The following is an 18072-nucleotide window of genomic DNA, read 5'->3' as shown; positions in this document are numbered from 1 at the left end:
TGTGTGGGCAACTGCACTCAAATAAGCACACTGAAGCAGGCAAGCAGAGATTCTGGCCTCTGTCCCACCCTGCCTGTTTGTTCTGTGATCAGAAAAATCAAATGCCCTTGGCTACCTAATGCCCCCAGAGAAATAAAGTTCATGTATCATTTTACCCTAACATGGGAACACGGTTCCCATGAAAGATAGTTCCCAAAGAAGAAAACTTAAAGATTGCACTAGGCGTACTAATCGTTTTCTATGAAAAGAAATAAAATCTCAAAAGTTAGCAACTGGTAAGTGTTTCGGGGTTCTGCTCCACAGATATGTTTCAGTAACTAAGTTCAGATTCCAGAATTCCCCATTTTATGTTTTTTACTAGCTTGAATTTTTCCCAGCCTAGCCCTTTTATCTCTTAGTCAAACTAATCTCATTATAAAAGCAATTCAAATAAATGTAGAATTTCTAAATATTAACAAAACTCATTTCAGACTCCATAGTTAGCTTTTTAAACCATGACATATGTAAACTGAGACTCAGGTCAGCAGTGACTAGAAATACAACACAAGTAATACAACAATCAGGCACTGTTCTGTAGAGTAATGAAAGAGTTTTCTTCCAGGTTATTTTTGTTTGTTTGCCTTTTACAGTTCTAGGTATTATTGCTATTAAAAAAAAAATCAGAATGAAATGTTAAAACCCTAAAGTTACCATGATTTAAAAATTTGGGGAAAAGTAAAATAAGATTAAGTCAACTCAAATATTTTCCTTAGACAATTCTGAAATGCTGCATTTTCATTTCAAACTCCTTAATTTTTAAACATTGCTGTGAATTCAATTTCTAATAAAAGAGTAATTTTGAACTAAAACACTTCTTCAGAGTTCAAAACCTCATTCTTTTTGATAATAATGAGATGCATAAAAATTGATAGGAAATCCATTCAGCAAACTTTTAAAAGAAAGGCAACATTTTTCACTGATAAAACATGCTGTTAGAAATTCCTGACCTGTTTTGTGTTTGTTTTTTTTTTTTTTATTTTACAGATTACACTTGGTATCACTTTTGGAGCTCCAGAAGACCTGATCTAATATAGTTCCTCTGAGGAAAAATAAGGAAAAATGGGGAGAACACCTATCTCACAGAAAGAAGTTCTTGGGATTGCAAATAAATACATATATTACCTTAAGTTTCTCTCAGACTGTTGCACATTTAATTCAGAATGAGCTCAAACAGTTTTTCCTATCTGTACTAAAATTGTACAACTACCAAAGATGAACATATTTCAAAAATTTAGAACATATTGAAGAATAAAATATTTGGATGGTCAGTTAAGAAAATGGTTCCACCCACTTAAATTTTAAATTTTTTTAATCTTCAAGAATTTGATAGTTTAAAAACAAAATTTTGAATACCTTCTTCTCAACGATTACTCCAACTTACTACAATAAGGAGAGCTCTGAATATAGGTTTCTAAACTGAGAAATAAAGCATTTTTCCTAACCAAACACTGAGGATTAAGGAACTGCGATAGTTGACCAGGCAGAATGGTTAAAAAAATGGAAACCTGAGAATGGTTTCAAGCCAATTTTCAAAATGCAGCCTTCCTAGTTTTATATCCAATTTCTAAGAAAAGAGTGCTTAATTTTTAACAATACAGATTCAAATCACATGACACAAAATAACAGCAAAGAAAAGCAAAACCTCTTGCTGAAGTTAGTGCTCTGCCATGGCTGTAGACTGTAACTCCAGTATGCATATTAAAAAAATAGAAACAGTCGGTTTACATGTCTTTATTCCTTTTGACATGCTTAGGGCACCTGTCTTCTTTCAGAAGGAGATTATGCATGTCTCTAAATCAGGCTGCACAGATTCTCCTTAGTAACAATCTTAGTTTTATATTCTCTGAAATAACTGATGAAGTTTATAAAGATTTAGAACACATTGATAAGCAAAGGATAAAAAACATCAAATAACAGAAAAAGTACAAACCTCTGATTGTACATGCCCCGGAAATTATAATTTGCTCTATAATTGGGAATTGGCTTTGGATCTAATGGCCTGTAGATGGCAGGCTCTCCTCTTTTCATAGCCAGACCATTCAGCTCCACTGTTGGAGTTATACTGCCTGCAAAAAACAAAGAATACATGTAAGGCACTTAAACCACAAATACTGCAAAACACACAAGCAGGACTGAGAAGAGCAGCAAAGAGAGATCTGCATGACATTTTTTTGCTCTTAAATTAAAAAAGAAGCAACTACAATGACATTTCAGTTTCTCTGAAAGACAGGAATATAGATGCCAACTTAATCACAAGCAATGAAAAAGAACATTTAAATATTTATCTCAGTGCATTCTCTATGCAGTTTCAGTAGATTAATCTTCACATATGAATGAGAAAGTCAATGCTATAATCAAGGTGGTTTATTCACCTTTCCAAAGTACTTATAATACATTATGACACTTTCTGAAACTATAAAGATAAAAAGAATAATGTCTCTTCTGGCTGAATACCATTAAATAAAACCACAAATAGAGCAAAGAGGATTGAAACAAGCAAGCAGTAATAGGCATTACTGCAGTCATTTGGTAATCTTACAAATTAGAAAAAATGTTTTATTTGCAAGACTTGAAAACTTCAGACTATGACTAAAAACTAATGATCTAACAAACTGAAAATACAGCTCCTGGAAATCAGTGTCACTACAGCCATCTACTGGTGCCAGAATACAAAAATAGAAAGCAGCCAGCACTTGCCCATTTGCATGGTTTCCAAAATGCCAAATAAAAAGCTACACTGTGACTACTTTTTTTTTTTTTTTTTTAAATAAAATGTTCAGCTACGGTATTCCCCACTTGCACTGTTTTAAGAAAATCCTAAATGAGCTAAATGTACATTCCAATAAAAATGAGTTAGTATTTTCATAAGAGGTTCAAATGAATCTAGCCTTAAAACAGCTATGCCAAATGAATCTAGCCTTAAAACAGAATTTGCCAGTCTGCCATTGAGGCTTTATATGACAAATGATGAAAATTTTTACGCAATACTTATTCAAAAACTTCCATCAACAACAATCTTGATATTTTCCAGAGCAAGGAATGACTATGAATTCAACTATATAATAAAAATGCAAAATGTCATTTTGATGTGAAGATACCTGTGCATATACAATACACCTTTCTTAGGGCAAAATTACAGTGTTAAGTGATACAATTTTTTAATGAATTCTCTTAAAGCCTATTTGTTTTGTTATCAATTTTTCCCTTTAAGAATATGCTCAAAGCCAACAAAAATCTAGAAGCTGAGTGATAACCTGCAATGTTAAGAATTAAACTCAGGATCCGTTTCTATAGAGGTGTGAGCCTCCCGCTTTCTTAACAGCCAAAGTCACAGTGACTGCGAAGGACACAGGGCAAAACCAGTGTCCTGGGTCTGGAGAAGCAATGTATTGATCTCCAAGGGAGCAAGAGAATACTACTGCATCACTCTCAAACAATCCTTAATGGCTAATGCTTAGGATAATACTCACAAGCTCTAAAGGAAACTTACTCCTGCTTTTATTCCAACATAGAGAAGATTAACTGCAAAATTACTCCATTTTAAGAAAGTGGCTGAAGAAGACTTTTTTTAAAAGGGCGGGAGGCGGCAGAGGGAAATAAAAAGGGAAGAAGGGAAAAGGGGAGGGGAAGGAGTGTAAAAAAAGAAAAAAAAGGAAAGGATGACTTTTTTCTCACCGTTTGTTCTCTATTAGTGTGAAATAAAGTTAGGAATATTTTTTCTAAATTTATTTTATCAAACAAGACAGAACAGATCACTGAGCACGTGGCTGAGATGTGTACCTCAAAAGGTGTTGCATGCATAGAAGGCAACTCACAGGTAACACCTCAAAATGAAGGATGCAAGACACCACTATACATTCTTTCTATTGTTCAAATAACTGTTCCTAAAGCCATTTGAAAGCTTTTTGAAAGCACAGGTTGCAATGAAGGAAAATCTACTATGCAGGGATTAACTGCCAAAGTTCTCATGCCAAATCCTGACCTTTTATTTACACCACAGATGCAATTTCACAGGATTGGACTGAGTAAAATTTGGCCCTTTCATTGGAAAATTAGCTAAAATAACTCTTCAGAAAAAATGTTTTACTATGGTAAAACCTACATTTTAGGTAGGGCATTAAAAACTCTCCTGTGCGAACTCAGTAGAGGTTCTTCATTATACTATCGTACCTATAAGACAGCTATGTTGATTCTCATTGTCCAACTTCACTTAATTAGTGGTATAATATTCCAACAATTCAAGAAGATTTATTTCACAAAGGAAAATGTCATACCTGGGTTATTGTTAACATTATTTTTGGGTGGTCTAGGCGTTGGCTTGGGAAGGGTAGTTTCATTCAATGCTTTGCTAGCAGCAGCATGTTGGGCCTTTTTAATACTGCTTCCTTCAGCTTCCCAGGTCTGTTCTCCGAGAGTCAGCTGCACTGTGAACATCTTCAAAGACAAAGAACAGGTACACACTGGCAAGATTATCACTGTGGATTAGACCAATCTGTATAAAAACTTCCAGGGCTGAAGAGAAACTGTGCTCTTTTTTCATCATATTCAACTCCCAGATAACACATCTGATTTTTACAGAGATCAGTGAGTCCTTATCAGTGGGCAACATTTGGCCTTTAAAATGACAAAGTAAAATAGCATAATGTTAATGTCAACTATCAAAGAACAGAATAATATTTAAACCAAGTAATAATAACTGCAAACTGATCCTCTGCTCTTGGAAGACTATATACAGGTCAGTTAAGACCACATTTCTTCACACACTTGAATGCGTTTAGTCACTTTACCTGTAGAAAACAGGTAAAGAATGCTACTAAAAAAAAAAAAAATTTGTAATAATTCTGAATGTATATAAATGACTGCACACTCTTCAAGGCAGTGTAGAATTTGGCCCAAATAGTTTTACCCAGTGAAGGAATTTCTCACACAACCTGATTTTTGAAAATAATGTGTATTGTCAGGGCAGAGTCACAACTCAAATATGTTCAAAAATATGAAGTAAGAAAGAAAAGAAGTATTATCTTTTTGAATGAAACTGCAGTACTTTAATGTGGACTCTATAGTGAAGACAGGAACTGTAAAAATTCAGAGTTCAGAAATGGATTACTGATAAAAACCATATATATTTTAAAATCTGCAATAAAGGATTATTTCAAGCGGTATCTATGCTGTGCAAGTCATGAAGATAAAACAACGCATATTTAAGATATTAGATAGAGTCTATCTTCTGCACGATACATGCATGTTCTGTTTAAATTTGAGCATCTAAGAACAAAAGGAGAAAGGGTAAGGACTCAATGACTTTTCCATGTCAATTCCATACATATAAAGTAGGATTTAATAGTCAGATACACACAGTAACCTAAGATATACCTACCTCAGAAAACAGACTAACTTACTTGAGGCAACATAAAGAAATCTAGTTATTTGCTCTATAATTTTAAAAATTATTTAAACATGCTAGACCCACGACCAGGTATCTAGAGATGGGCATGATGGACAACCTTTAAATTTGCCTTTACCTATATTTTCATTTAGCATGTACTTGTAAACAAGCATAAGAACACAAGTATGTATGTGCCTCCTAACTCAGCCCTATACACGTGCACACAGTGCATATGAACTGAATGCTATGAATACATGTGTCTTAATTACAGACTTGAGTTTTGGCCTACTGTAATTTTCAGAAGCACAGTGCTATCACAGTTCCTATCGCCATGTTGTTTTTTCCACAGCAGTCATGACAATATCCTCACTGACAAGGGGGAAGAGAGAAGTAGTCTTTTAATTTTGCACTGTTAAACCCTACCCCCACCTGAAAGCTAAGCTGGGTATTAGAGCTAAATACCCATAATTATATACATACATCCTTATTACTAAAAGAACTGAAATTTGATTTCTGGATCTGGAATTTATATATTTTATATTTTGCAAGAAAGTATCAGTGTAGTATTTTGATAGGAGGAGAATAATCTTGAATTTCAATAAAAATATGATGAATAATGGCTACTTATCTACCTATAACTCTCCTCTTGGTGCTTAAAGCAATAAACAGGAATTCAAGATAATAAAGGGCTTGCTCAGTAAATTTCTATAGCCAGAGCTCTAACCTTCTCACTTAGCCCATCTGACAAAAAAACTGCAAAAACCCACACACAGTAGCAGGTGGGAATTTAATTAAAGGAATAAACCTGCCTAAAACCAAAATCTGGAGCAGCAAATGAAGTACTCAAGTTCTGCAAGACCAGAGCTGACAGTACTGCTACGGATTGAGAGGCATTTCTCATCAATTTTCTGAGGAAGTTTGTATTCCTCACGTCCAGCCTAATTTACCTGATGGCTAGAGAGCGGAAATGCAAAGGCCACCGCGCTTTGCGCTTGTTTTCACTCCGCTGTGTTCATAAGGTCAATCTCCCTTAGCTCTGGCAATTCTTTTCTCCTCATTTTTTCTGCATGTAGAACTTTCTCTCCTCCTTCCCGACCTTTTGAAGGGCTACATCCCTTACCCCTTTCCCTCTTCCCTGTACCACCATCCGCTTTCTTTCGCCACTGTTTCTTTTAAATTTGTCTCCTGAGACGACATTGGCACAGAAGCACAGAAGAAAGGATCAATCTGACTAATGTACTCGAAAATGTCATTCATGCTAACAAAGACTTTCTGATTTTTCTTATAATGAAGAATGCACCTGGAGGGCAGACTCTTAGAAATCCTCACTGCACTGTCAGGAAGCGCCACTTCTCTCCCAGCTCTCCCAGTTTCTAGTTTCCCATTTCACCCCAATTCCCAAAACTTACTTTCCAGAGACAACTAGAAAAAAGGATATAAAAATTTACTAGCATTTGTAGTCACGACACAGACAGCTGTCTTGTAGAGCATGTCTCTGAAAATCATGAAAACCACTAGTGGACAGGAACAGAGTCTGTGTAGGAGGAAAGCAACGTGAGATGCTCCTTAAATGGCAAACAGCAGCAGCAGCATTACATCCTTCAGGTCATGCTTTCTAGGACAAACTCAGCTCTGTTTCACATATTCTATCAGGTATATCTTCATATTACTAGCAAGACGTTATACTAAACTGCCAACACAGTCATAATAATTTCTATGTCTGCTTTTCATAGGTCAAAGGTACATAAGTCTGCATAACCTTATTAATATCACCCTTGATCTTCATTCCCTTCCCTCCTTTGTTTTTCTTCTTTGCTGCATAGGTCAAAATCAGACTTAATATTCTTCTGAGTCTACAGAGCACATATCTTTTTTATTTGACCACTATAAGTGTAATTAAAAATAGTAAGAGGTAAATTGAAAAACTGAAAAATTAAGAAATCCATCGAAAATCTGGCTTTCAGAAGTGCAGCTCATGCAAGTTCAAGTCATTTCAACGATATTAGTTCCTTTAATAGTAATAACAAATATATGTGAACTATTTCTTATCCTGCTAAAATTTAAAGTATAGTATGAATGTAATGTAACTCAAATGTCTTTACTGCTGAGCAATATGAACAGCCAAACCCACACCTTTTGGTACAACCAAAGCACTTCTTATTTCACAATAATGGAAAAAAGGTAACAAAATAAATATACAACACAACAGTGAAAAGTTACAGAAAGCACAGCAGATGTAACATGCCACAACCTAAAACCAACCAACCAGTGTACCCTGTGGTGCCAAACACCTCCAGGACGGGGAAGAGCACTTCCATTTCCATTCGCAATGAGGGATCTAAAAGCTTGCTGATTCTCAGCACCCCTGCACCTGCTGACATCATTTCCACCAGCATAAAGGCTTGCATGAACACCAGCCAAACGAGAAGGTCAGTGATTTGCATCAACTCTGCACTAGCTGACAGCATAATGTGCAACTGAGAAACAAGGGGCGACGGCAGAGAGACAGCCCATGGCTAGCTGAAACTGTTACTAATCTGCAGTGTGACCCCCGTCTTGCGCAGTTTTGCCGCTCCAAACATACTGAGTACAAAGCAGCTATTAATTATGCCATTGTCTCTCTCAGTGTTTTTCAGGCTTTCTTCTCCTCCCCCAGATTGCTCCTAACTAGGGAGGAAATTCAAAATTACGTCTGAAAATTGTTATCATGAGAATATCCCTCTGTGTTCCCCATCATCCAAAAGCATCCTAACTTGTACTTTTGAAATGAAGTTGGATATCCAAATTGATATGAGAACTGACCAGAATTAACTGTCAGTTCACTAGAAACTTTAATACTACAATCACATTTAGGAGTCTTTATATCACCATAAGTCTTAAAGTTGCACAGAATTTAAAGGAAAGAACAGTAATAAAGTTTGTGCCCTATAATGCAAGATCCAAAAATACGGTATCTATGCAATCAACTTTATGGACACAGAATCGTATCAATAAGCATTTTAAAAAATGACGCAAACTAGCTTCGTCATCATCTGCACTACCATGACACAAATGCAGAGGTAGTTATCAGAGGCACGCCAACTGGGGAGAAGGATTCATGCAGCTTAAAGAGCAAATGCTCCATAATGATTAAGAAGGGTGGTGATACCCTGGCAAGACCTTCACAAGGTCTTTATAGAGACCAACAAATATAAACTCAAAGGTGGAAGTCAAAGTAAGGTACAAAATGATCTACAGGGCTTCAACAGAAATACAGACATACTTTCTGAAAGCATAAAAAAAAGGAAAGCAAAATAAAGAACAGTAAGAAACCCCTTACACTTAGAAATGTGGCTGTTTGACAAGTGCACTCGTCCAGACCACGACATTATCTGTTCAGCATTTAAGGTATGGCTCATCACCTGGAACTGTGACCTTACCTTGGCATGAGCAGGCCCTCTTTCATTCAGAAGCTTATACTGGGGTTGAATTCTATTGAAACGGGCTAACTCATTTACCAGACACATTGGAGTTTTCTCTTTGGGGTTTGCCATGTTATCTTGGAGAGGAGCTGTAAATAAAGAGTCTGTAAAGTTTTTGTGGAGAAATGTATTCTTCACAACTTCGCAAAGCTTTGCAAAAGCAGCAGCATGCTTAGAAAAGAAAATACTTTGTCTAAAAAATAATTTTTGCACATATGCTAAATAGAATGTTTAAATACCATTTACATATTAAACACATGAGAATATGCATTTTACAATAACCATTTTGATTACATGCAATTTTAAAAAATACAACTATTTCTTTCCAAAATGCCTCTGTAAAAGATGACAGTGTAGGAGAACATATACATATGCTACATTTTCTACGCCACCAAAGTTTACTGTCAGGAGTATACTGGTTCCAGGAATTGACTACTCTTTCAGAATGGTTTCTCGACACTTTGAAGCAGAAGCGGATAGCATAAGAGTTGCAAGATAAATGCAGCAGATTAAACCCTGTGGTCCCCACTTGCTTCTCTCTGCTTCTTCCCGGTGTTTTAGACTTTTCTCACAATAATGAAGTCACTCTCAGAGCACTCCCAAAGAACAGCTTTCCTCCCTCTTTAAGGATTTTGTTCTGCTTTTCTTAGACTACTTACTGCACGTATACTGCCTTACTATTTTTTGACTTTCTGCTATTTCTTTTTCAACTTACTTGTATTTATCCCTAACACACACTGTCACTTCTTGCATAATTTTTTAGGATAACATTTCCGCATTTTATACCCAGTTCAGCATAGGAACTACAGCATTTATTAGGCTACAAAGGAAACACCAAATACTGCCAAGCAGTCTGAAGGCATTCTGTTCTAGGGAAGAGAAATACACTTGGAGACCTTCCTGCACCACTAAAACTTCTCTATAAAAGATACGCTTGGAATTTGACAAAATAGACATGTTCTTTTCTGAGCTTTTATATCATTGATCAACACTTCACTGTAAGTCTGAGCTCAGTTAAAGAAACTTAACTTAGTAAACAGTTTATTTAGCCAAAATATTTTTCTACAGAATTTTTTTTCTTTATTTTAATCTTCTTTAAGACCTAACTTTTTTTTTTTAAATTAACAAGTCATCAAAACGATTCACCTGAACACCAAAGAAAATATACCTCGACCAACTTACCTGGTGAGTTGCTAGAAGGTGCAGGATCCACAAGGCCAGCAGTAGGACTGCTACAGCTGGCAGCTGATTCCGAAATTGATCCATTTATTGAGGATGGCAGACCCAGTGTATTTGTAGTTGTAACTGGTAGGGGTAGCACCATAGGGGACATGGTAGGTCCAGACAGATTTGCTGTAGTCTGCATCTTAACTTGTGCCATTGCCTATCACTGCAATAAACAAATTATTATGAGCAGGGCACTTTGCATTTTGAATGTCAAATGATGGTAGTGATATCAACAACACTTCTTTTTTGCTCCTGGATCTGGGTCACAAAACTATCCACAAAAGTCATGCCTCTGCACACATTACTTCCAAACCGATGCACAGAGAAACAGAGCTCACAGCCAAAGAAAATCATGGGAGCAGAACCCACATGCCCTGACTCCAGGTTCTGTTGCTCAACTGTGGGGTGACCCTGCCTGAAATACAGCAAGAAGAATGATTATTCTAGAATAAAATTCCATATAATTATTCTGCAGATGAGATTAGCATCTGCCAATTTCTTCAAGAGAGGATGTCTTTGCCATAAACTGCCATAGCAACTTTTTGCCATAGTTTTCCCAGTAAAGCGCACACAAAATATCAAATAAGGCCACAAGAGAAAAATACCTATTTTTCCTGCCTGTAACTAAACTAGAAAAGAGAAAAAATAAGAAGAGAAAACAACCAACCAAACAAACCACCAAAGAAGCAAGTTCTGAAAAATCGCTGCTTATCCAGTCAACAGGTGGAGCACTTCAATCCTTGTATAAATTACTAGCACAGGTACCAGGATTCCTAAAGTAGCCTTTACCCCAGTGCCTCAAGCATTTACCTGGAATATGCCAGGTACTAATTATCTCGCTCCATCTGCCCAAATGAGTTTCTTTATTACCAATACTTGTTCTCTGGCTAAGTCTACACTCGTAAATAAACCAGGGTCAGGGCACGGCTCCTTCATGCTATTCACTGAGAATATGCTCCTTGGCAAAGTTTTGGCTACTGACAAAAATCTCTTGCAAAAACCACATGGGAGCAGTTCAGAGGCCAGCAGGCACCCCAGGCAATCCACCCAAATAAGCAGGCATCCTCAGTCCTCCGGGCAAAAGTCTTGGGCTTCTCCCTTTGGCATCAGGAGCAAGCAGGACGAGGTATTTTATTCAGTAGCATGGACTGTATTTTTTTAGGGTTCATACACATGATATGATCTGTACAGAGCAGATAGAGAGACGAATGCCGTAACAGCCAACAAATAGTGTGGGGACCTGGGACCTCTCCCGGCAGCAGCTCTGGTCCCTCTGGCTAAGGCAGAGGAGGACAGGACCCCAATTCTCCTCCGTCATGGGCAGTACCCTTACCACCAAGCTCTTTGCTACTTCTGCTGGGGTAATTCTCTCTTCCTAAACAAAAATCCTATCCAACACTTGAAAAACTTTCTAACTAAGGTCTTATTGAAATGAATAGAACTATATAAAAAATTTTGATTACAACAGTATTTTTACTCCCCCCACCAAATCCGTTAAAAAAAATGCAAGTATCTCTACTCAGAGGGACGGTATTGTTGGATTAAGATCCCAAATCACTCAATACACCACAGAGTGCAATTGCTTTAGCACAGTTGCACTGGTATAATGAAAATAATAAATCCTATTACTGTGACTCTGTGCTTTGGAGAAGAGGTTCAGACCGGAATGCCATTTTTATTACTGAGGACAGACAGACGACTGATTTAAATCTCTGGAAAGGCAAAAGTAAAAAAAAATTAAAACAAAGCTGAGATGCAATCACTTGCCCTTTTCATGAATACCATAAGTAAAATGCTAATAGTGACAGATTTTAAAGATACATATGCAGTCAGCTGAGATATATTCAAATACTTCATGAATTCAGAAATACGGACTAAATTCAGACTGTAAAAATCCTACTGTCACTTAACAGCAAATGTCATACAATACAGCAGTATTGTTAGAAGGGCCTAACTTAAAGACCAAGAATGTGTGTAACTATAGAATTCTTCGGTATACTACGTGTTTAATTCTGATTTTAAATATATTAGTATAGATCAGAGTGAATCCAAAAAGTTTAATTGTAAACATCAAAGTCAATGATGGCAGAATCAGGCCATATTTATTAACCATATTTAAAATGAAAACCACATAATATGAAATATCATCACAATAATTAAAGTTTAAGAAAATCCCTAGAGTATTTACAGCATTTTAGCTTATAAACATTAGTACGAAAAAGCCATCACTCACATAGTACTGTATGAGATACTACTGAACACCTATTCTCGAGCCCTGCCAGTTGTGAATTATCCTTTCAGCTTCCAGTATTTTGAAAGTCTATTCTTCTTTTCAAGAAAGCAGAACTTACTAATAACCAATAAAATCATGTTTTTTATGAAATATATTTATAGCTCCTATATTACTGCTGGGATATTTTGTGGGATTGATCGTTTTCTATTAAGGATAAAAAATCAGTTTGATAATACTACCAAGGAACTGTAAAAATGAACAAGATAAAGTTTAGGAGAAAAAAGACATTCTTTATCCTACAGTAAATTATGTAGGAAATTAAACTGTGAAATCAGAATATAATCATAACATATTATGTGTTGGGGTTTGCTTATTTTATTAGTTTTCTTATATATGTGAAGCTGAAGAACTCCTACAAGAAGCTAGAACTATTTTGTAAAATAATCTGCATAAACAAAGATGCCCAGGAGGTAAATATAATTAGGGACTAACTGTTAAGTACATGAGATATGAAGATAATCAATTTGTAATCAGTTCTAAAAATCCACTGATAGAGAGACAATAGAGAGAATATAGTTGATAAAGTGCTGTCATGTCATTTTCACATTACCAAGCAAATAATCTTTGATGTCACCACAAAAAGGGAAGAAAACTTATATGCTCCATCTTTTCTTTACATGTTTTACATATATACCAGTGACATACTATTTTATAAACAGTGAAGCAAAAACATTTTGAGGCCTTCCAGCCACAAGCACAGACCAGTTTGCTACTACGCAACAAAATGTAGGACTTGAGGGAGAGAGATTTCACTAAGTTGGTCAGAGATGAAATGCAGTTATGTAATCAAAATAATTTGAAATCTTCTACGTAGGTATTTCTGAAAAATCTGTCATGTACAAAAAGGACAATTTCTTAGGATATTATGGATATGATTAGAAAGCCCACACACCTCATTTCAGGTGGCTAACCCAACTCGCATCTAGGAAACCGCTACACCCAAGCGTCTCCAGAGGAGCTCCCCTCGACGCTAGGCAGTGGTTACAGATGCCTGGATCTCTGTGAGAAAGCTGGACTGCGCAGCTGTGACTGACAGCTTTGTGTCTTTATCGAGCCGCCAGCTGCCACACCGAGGCACCACAGCAATGATATTTCTTGCAGTCTCAATGACATACATGTCTACCCAGTCAAAGTCCACAAGTTGCAGTGCTGCAATTTTTGTAAAGTTATATTCCAAAGTTTATGGTGCCTTCTGAAGTGCTGCAATGTTTTTTCCTCTCTTACTCTAACCTGCACAGTTGTATTAGAAATGCGACAGCAGACATTTAAAGGGATGTAAATATACTATAATTGCATTTTACTTCATTTCTGCTTTTGAAAGTACTTTGTACATAGGCAATTACACAGGTTTCAATAAACAGTTGGTATTACCTTTCTTGTCAAAGTATGTATACGCTGTGAATTTTCCTCTCACACTAAAAAAAACCAAACCAAAACAAACTCACGTTAAAACAATAAAACAAAACCCCCTCACATTTTAAAGTGAAAATATTGCTGTCAGATATTCCATTCATTTTTCTTGTAAGTTAGGAAACACAACATTAATTTAGTTATATTCACAGATGCAGAATATTTTAACAACTGTGAATACACTCATGACATGCTAAAAAGCATCACACAACATAAAGAATTACTTCTATTTTTTCTGATGATTATAATTTCTTGCACTTTTCTGGAATGTGAATCACTTTATATCCTTAGATCTTATGACGTAAGATTAATTAAATGCTCAGGTGAAATGATTCTTAGAATATGTCACACTAATTAAAGACAGACAAAGTAGACAAGACAGCACCGAAGGTGGAAAAGACGAACAATGAGTTTTCAAGTTAAACGCACTTTCACAACGTGGAAAAATTGAAAAAGTAATACTTGATCTGAGACACAGGTGATTGTATGAAAAACCAACAGCTGGAGAAACTAATGACCTGAACAGCCGAAACAGAAGACTGGACTTTATCGGTGCAGGAAGTGAAAATGCATACATGCAGTAGGGTGCTACCACACTTTCACACCACTCTATCATACAACCCAATGTAGCAAATCTAATTTGTGTACAAGTATGTAACACATGACACGTATTACGTATTTGTGAAGTGCTTTACAAAGGTAACAACTAAGTAAGAAAAATTACTTGACATATCTTGTATCTCATATACCCAATACTTCTTATACATTCTAATTGGTGCCTATTTTTCACAACAGTATCACATTAATGATGCCAGGTCCTTTTCTGCAGAATTGCTATCCAGCAAGTTCTAGCCTGTGCTCTGTTTGTGAATCTGACTGTTCTGCAGTTAATGAGACTTTGTTCGCGTCTTCCTTGAATTCTCTTATCAAAAAAAAAGAAAGAAAACAAAAAACCCCCCCGATCGTTTCAATTTTTCAAGATCACATTGAATTCTAAGTCTAGTTCTACAATGTTTGCAGTCTCTCCAAGCATGCTTTATAGCATCTACAAATTTAATAAGTGCACTGTTTCATCCACATCATCAATGAAAATATCGAAAGGTACAGGAACAGCATTACAATAGACTGGGGGCAGTATCTAAGCAGACAGCATCTCAATGTTTTTTTCCAGATCAGCCCCTGCTTTGTTTAGCAGCTTGTTAATGCAATTCTTCTGTAAAAGTCCCAAGTCGTAGTACCCTAACAGACCTAACAACTTCCTAACTACGGAGGGTTTGGTTTTAGTTTTAGCCTTAAAATGCCATTAAACTCTCCATTCTCCTTCTATTCTCCTGATACTACTTCACTCACTCAGTTACACAAAAGCTTACAAAATGGCCAAAAGGTAAAATGTATTTCTTGCATGCCCTTTCTCACATTTACAGTAAATATTTATACATATATGTACATCAATATAAAAAGTACTACAGAAGTCCTAAACTTTATGTAATTTCTTTTTACTGTGCAGCTTATTTGGGGATGACAGAAAACACACAGCTCTGCATCACCTTCAGAGCAGCTGTTAATACAATCTTTTCTGTTCTACAAAATCAAGTAACAAGATAGCCACACCATAGCAGTTTAGCAAGAGCATGACTTAAAGCAACAGTCAGCAGATGGTTATCTAGAATCACTAACAAAATGTATCTTATTTATACATTTTAAATAGGCAAAATTGACAAACTACTCATGAAATCACACAGGGTCTCTCTCTATATATATTATATATTACTGCTAGTCCCCACTGTTTGTCCTCCCCATTTGCTCCTCCATCAATTTTTTGCTTTTTGCTTTACTAGGGGTGGTTCGCCAAACTGATCTAATGACTTGCTGCCATAGCAGGGGACAAGCCCGTGCCCTCTCTCCCCTACAGCAAAAAGCTAATATTTTTCTGTCCATTTACCTCACTGAAACAGCTCAGGTGCAGGTGAAGAGGAAGATCAGAGAAGTGTCCCTGTCTGTTCAGGGAGGGCCATAAACTCCTGACCTGGAGTGGGTGCAAGGAATTAGCCCTTTCAGCTTCTGCTAATCAGCTTAGCTTCGCTGTCAAACCGCACACCGAAGTTCAGCTCCCTCACACTGTTCCACACAAAACCTGCAATCTCATCCCCGACGATTTCATCTTCAGAAATCAGTGGGCTGGTTTTTTTTTGTGTGTGTGGTTTTTTTTTTTTTTTTTTTACAGTGCCTTACACTAGAGAATCTTAATTTCAGTGGAAATCTGGACATAGCTACGGGCTAATTAACAACTAAGTAATACATGACAGCAAGTGAAGTTAGGCCTTAAAAGCATTTTACTTTCCTGAAGTATAAGGGGGGGAACCACTAACTCTTTTACTTTGGTTATTTTGATAAAACAATTTACAACCAAAGACGAAAACACACACAAAAAGGAAGGTGAATTGACACAGAATATTAGGGACTAATACTTAAAATCCAAGGAGCTGCAAGGCTTACAAAAAGGGTCCCCTACTTGCTCAGCGCTAAACCCAGCCCCTGAGGACTGACTAAATACTACAGTTTCTTACAAGCAGCTTCCTTTGCTCTTGGACTGGGAGCGGAAGAGCATTGTAGATAAACCCCTGGGAAGGCAAGGCAGGGCCAGGCAGCTGCAGTGAACGCCAGGTCAGAACATTAAATGCCATCACACTTTCAGAAAACACAGAAGTTGTTTTTGTACGGATATTATCATCCACGGAGGAATATCCTTTGCAATATCCTATATACGACCAGTAAGAAGCTTTCTGAGGAGAGGCAGGAAGGTATCTTTCAGGGAAGGAAAAAAAAAGAAAAAAAAAAGTAGTAGGAAATAGAACAGATCAAAAATCTGCCCTCATAATCATTTTCAGCCACTTCTTCAAACAGCAGTCAGCTCAACTTCTCATTTGAATTACTACACAGGACGAGCACATTAAAACAAAACAAAACAAAACAATAAAAAAAGGACTTAAGATTCAGAAGACTGAGCTAGAAACTGCTTCATCTCGCAGACTTCTTTCATCGTGAAATTGTATCGGTTCCCTAATCTCCAATACTATGTTGTTCCAAGATGCTACATGAAGCATATGAGTCTCTAAATCAATGACCATATTAGCGTTACTTGGGAATACGTATTATTTACATTTGTCACCAATTCAATCCTTCTCTAACAACTCTCTTTACAATAGCTTTGTGTAATTTTAAAAAGAAAGAAAAATTTCCAAACAAAACCATACCAGACAACTAAAGTAACTAATTACGGAATCAAAGACTAAAAACTAAGATTTTCTCCATCGACAAAATGGCCAAAGGTGGGGATTTTTGTTGCCGTTTAATTATGATATATTAGCAAGGGGGCTAGAACAGAAAAGGCTTACCCTGCAATCAAGAGAAGATTTATACAACTTGAAATACATAGTATATGTCACAGAGCAAACAAATATAATAAGCAAACATTTTGGATGTAGTGAATTGCTTAAGCCACTACAGCAAAAGACAAGTAACTAATATGAAAAGCGTGTGATCTGCAAGGCCAGCTACACGCACAGCATATCTCACACCGGAACAGTTACCCGTACCGTATAGCACTGCTGTACAGTGAGATATGAGGATTCAGGTAAGGATTAAAGACATCTATAATTTAGGTTTCCAAATATAAGCAAGGTATCTAAGGACAATACAAGCAAGGAGTCAGAGGACATACAGTATGGAACACAGTAGTCCACCCATGGTTTACCAGCGCCATTTGAGATGTCCTAAGATATTACATCTGGATACCTGCGTATTCCATCAGCTGCTGCTTCAACAAGCAGAAGTCCTCTCCCAGAAGACCCATGCCACATCTGACACTGCATGTGGCAGATGGTTCAGATAAACCCTGACATGAAAAGGCAATGAAATGGCAATAATGTGTGTGTTTAAATAAATGTGTTACACCACTAGTCAATACAGCCAGCAGACCCAGGGAATTATTCAAGGTGATCAAAAAGTAGGCTTCTAATTTAGGATTAGCTAAACCACGCAGCTGAGTGGCAGCTGAAGACTAAACAGGGTAATTTAGTGCCTCAAACTGCACTAGATGCCGAAATACAGGCAACTGAAGCCTACCCAAAGTCTACTGCCAAACCTGTCTTTGACAAATAAGCGATGATGGACTTTATTAAAACTAACAGACACAATTACAGAAGCAAATAAACTCCCTTGCAGAGAGGTTCCCTACCTAATATATTTGTCTAAGA

The 18072-nt window shown here is 36.7% G+C and overlaps 1 protein-coding gene across 12 annotated transcripts in view; it reads right to left on the bottom strand.

The window, feature by feature from the left end:
• The window catches only part of STAU2 (staufen double-stranded RNA binding protein 2), a 175771-nt gene that overhangs the window by 145380 nt on the left and 12319 nt on the right, over positions 1–18072 (bottom strand). For 8 of the 12 annotated variants that reach the window (XM_075141641.1, XM_075141642.1, XM_075141640.1 and 5 more), the window contains 4 exons: positions 10069–10276; positions 8845–8990; positions 4314–4473; positions 1970–2105 (listed from right to left, as the gene is read on the bottom strand). In XM_075141641.1, coding sequence (XP_074997742.1) covers positions 1970–2105; positions 4314–4473; positions 8845–8990; positions 10069–10267 — 641 coding nt within the window. In that variant the 5' untranslated portion in view covers positions 10268–10276. The remainder of the gene's footprint in view (positions 1–1969; positions 2106–4313; positions 4474–8844; positions 8991–10068; positions 10277–18072) is intronic. The other 4 variants (XM_075141645.1, XM_075141644.1, XM_075141648.1 and 1 more) reach the window with 1 other exon arrangement.

The sequence above is a fragment of the Calonectris borealis genome, chromosome 2, assembly GCF_964195595.1.
Source record: "Calonectris borealis chromosome 2, bCalBor7.hap1.2, whole genome shotgun sequence".
Lineage (NCBI taxonomy): Eukaryota > Metazoa > Chordata > Aves > Procellariiformes > Procellariidae > Calonectris > Calonectris borealis.
This window is presented reverse-complemented; position numbering and strand designations above follow the sequence as displayed.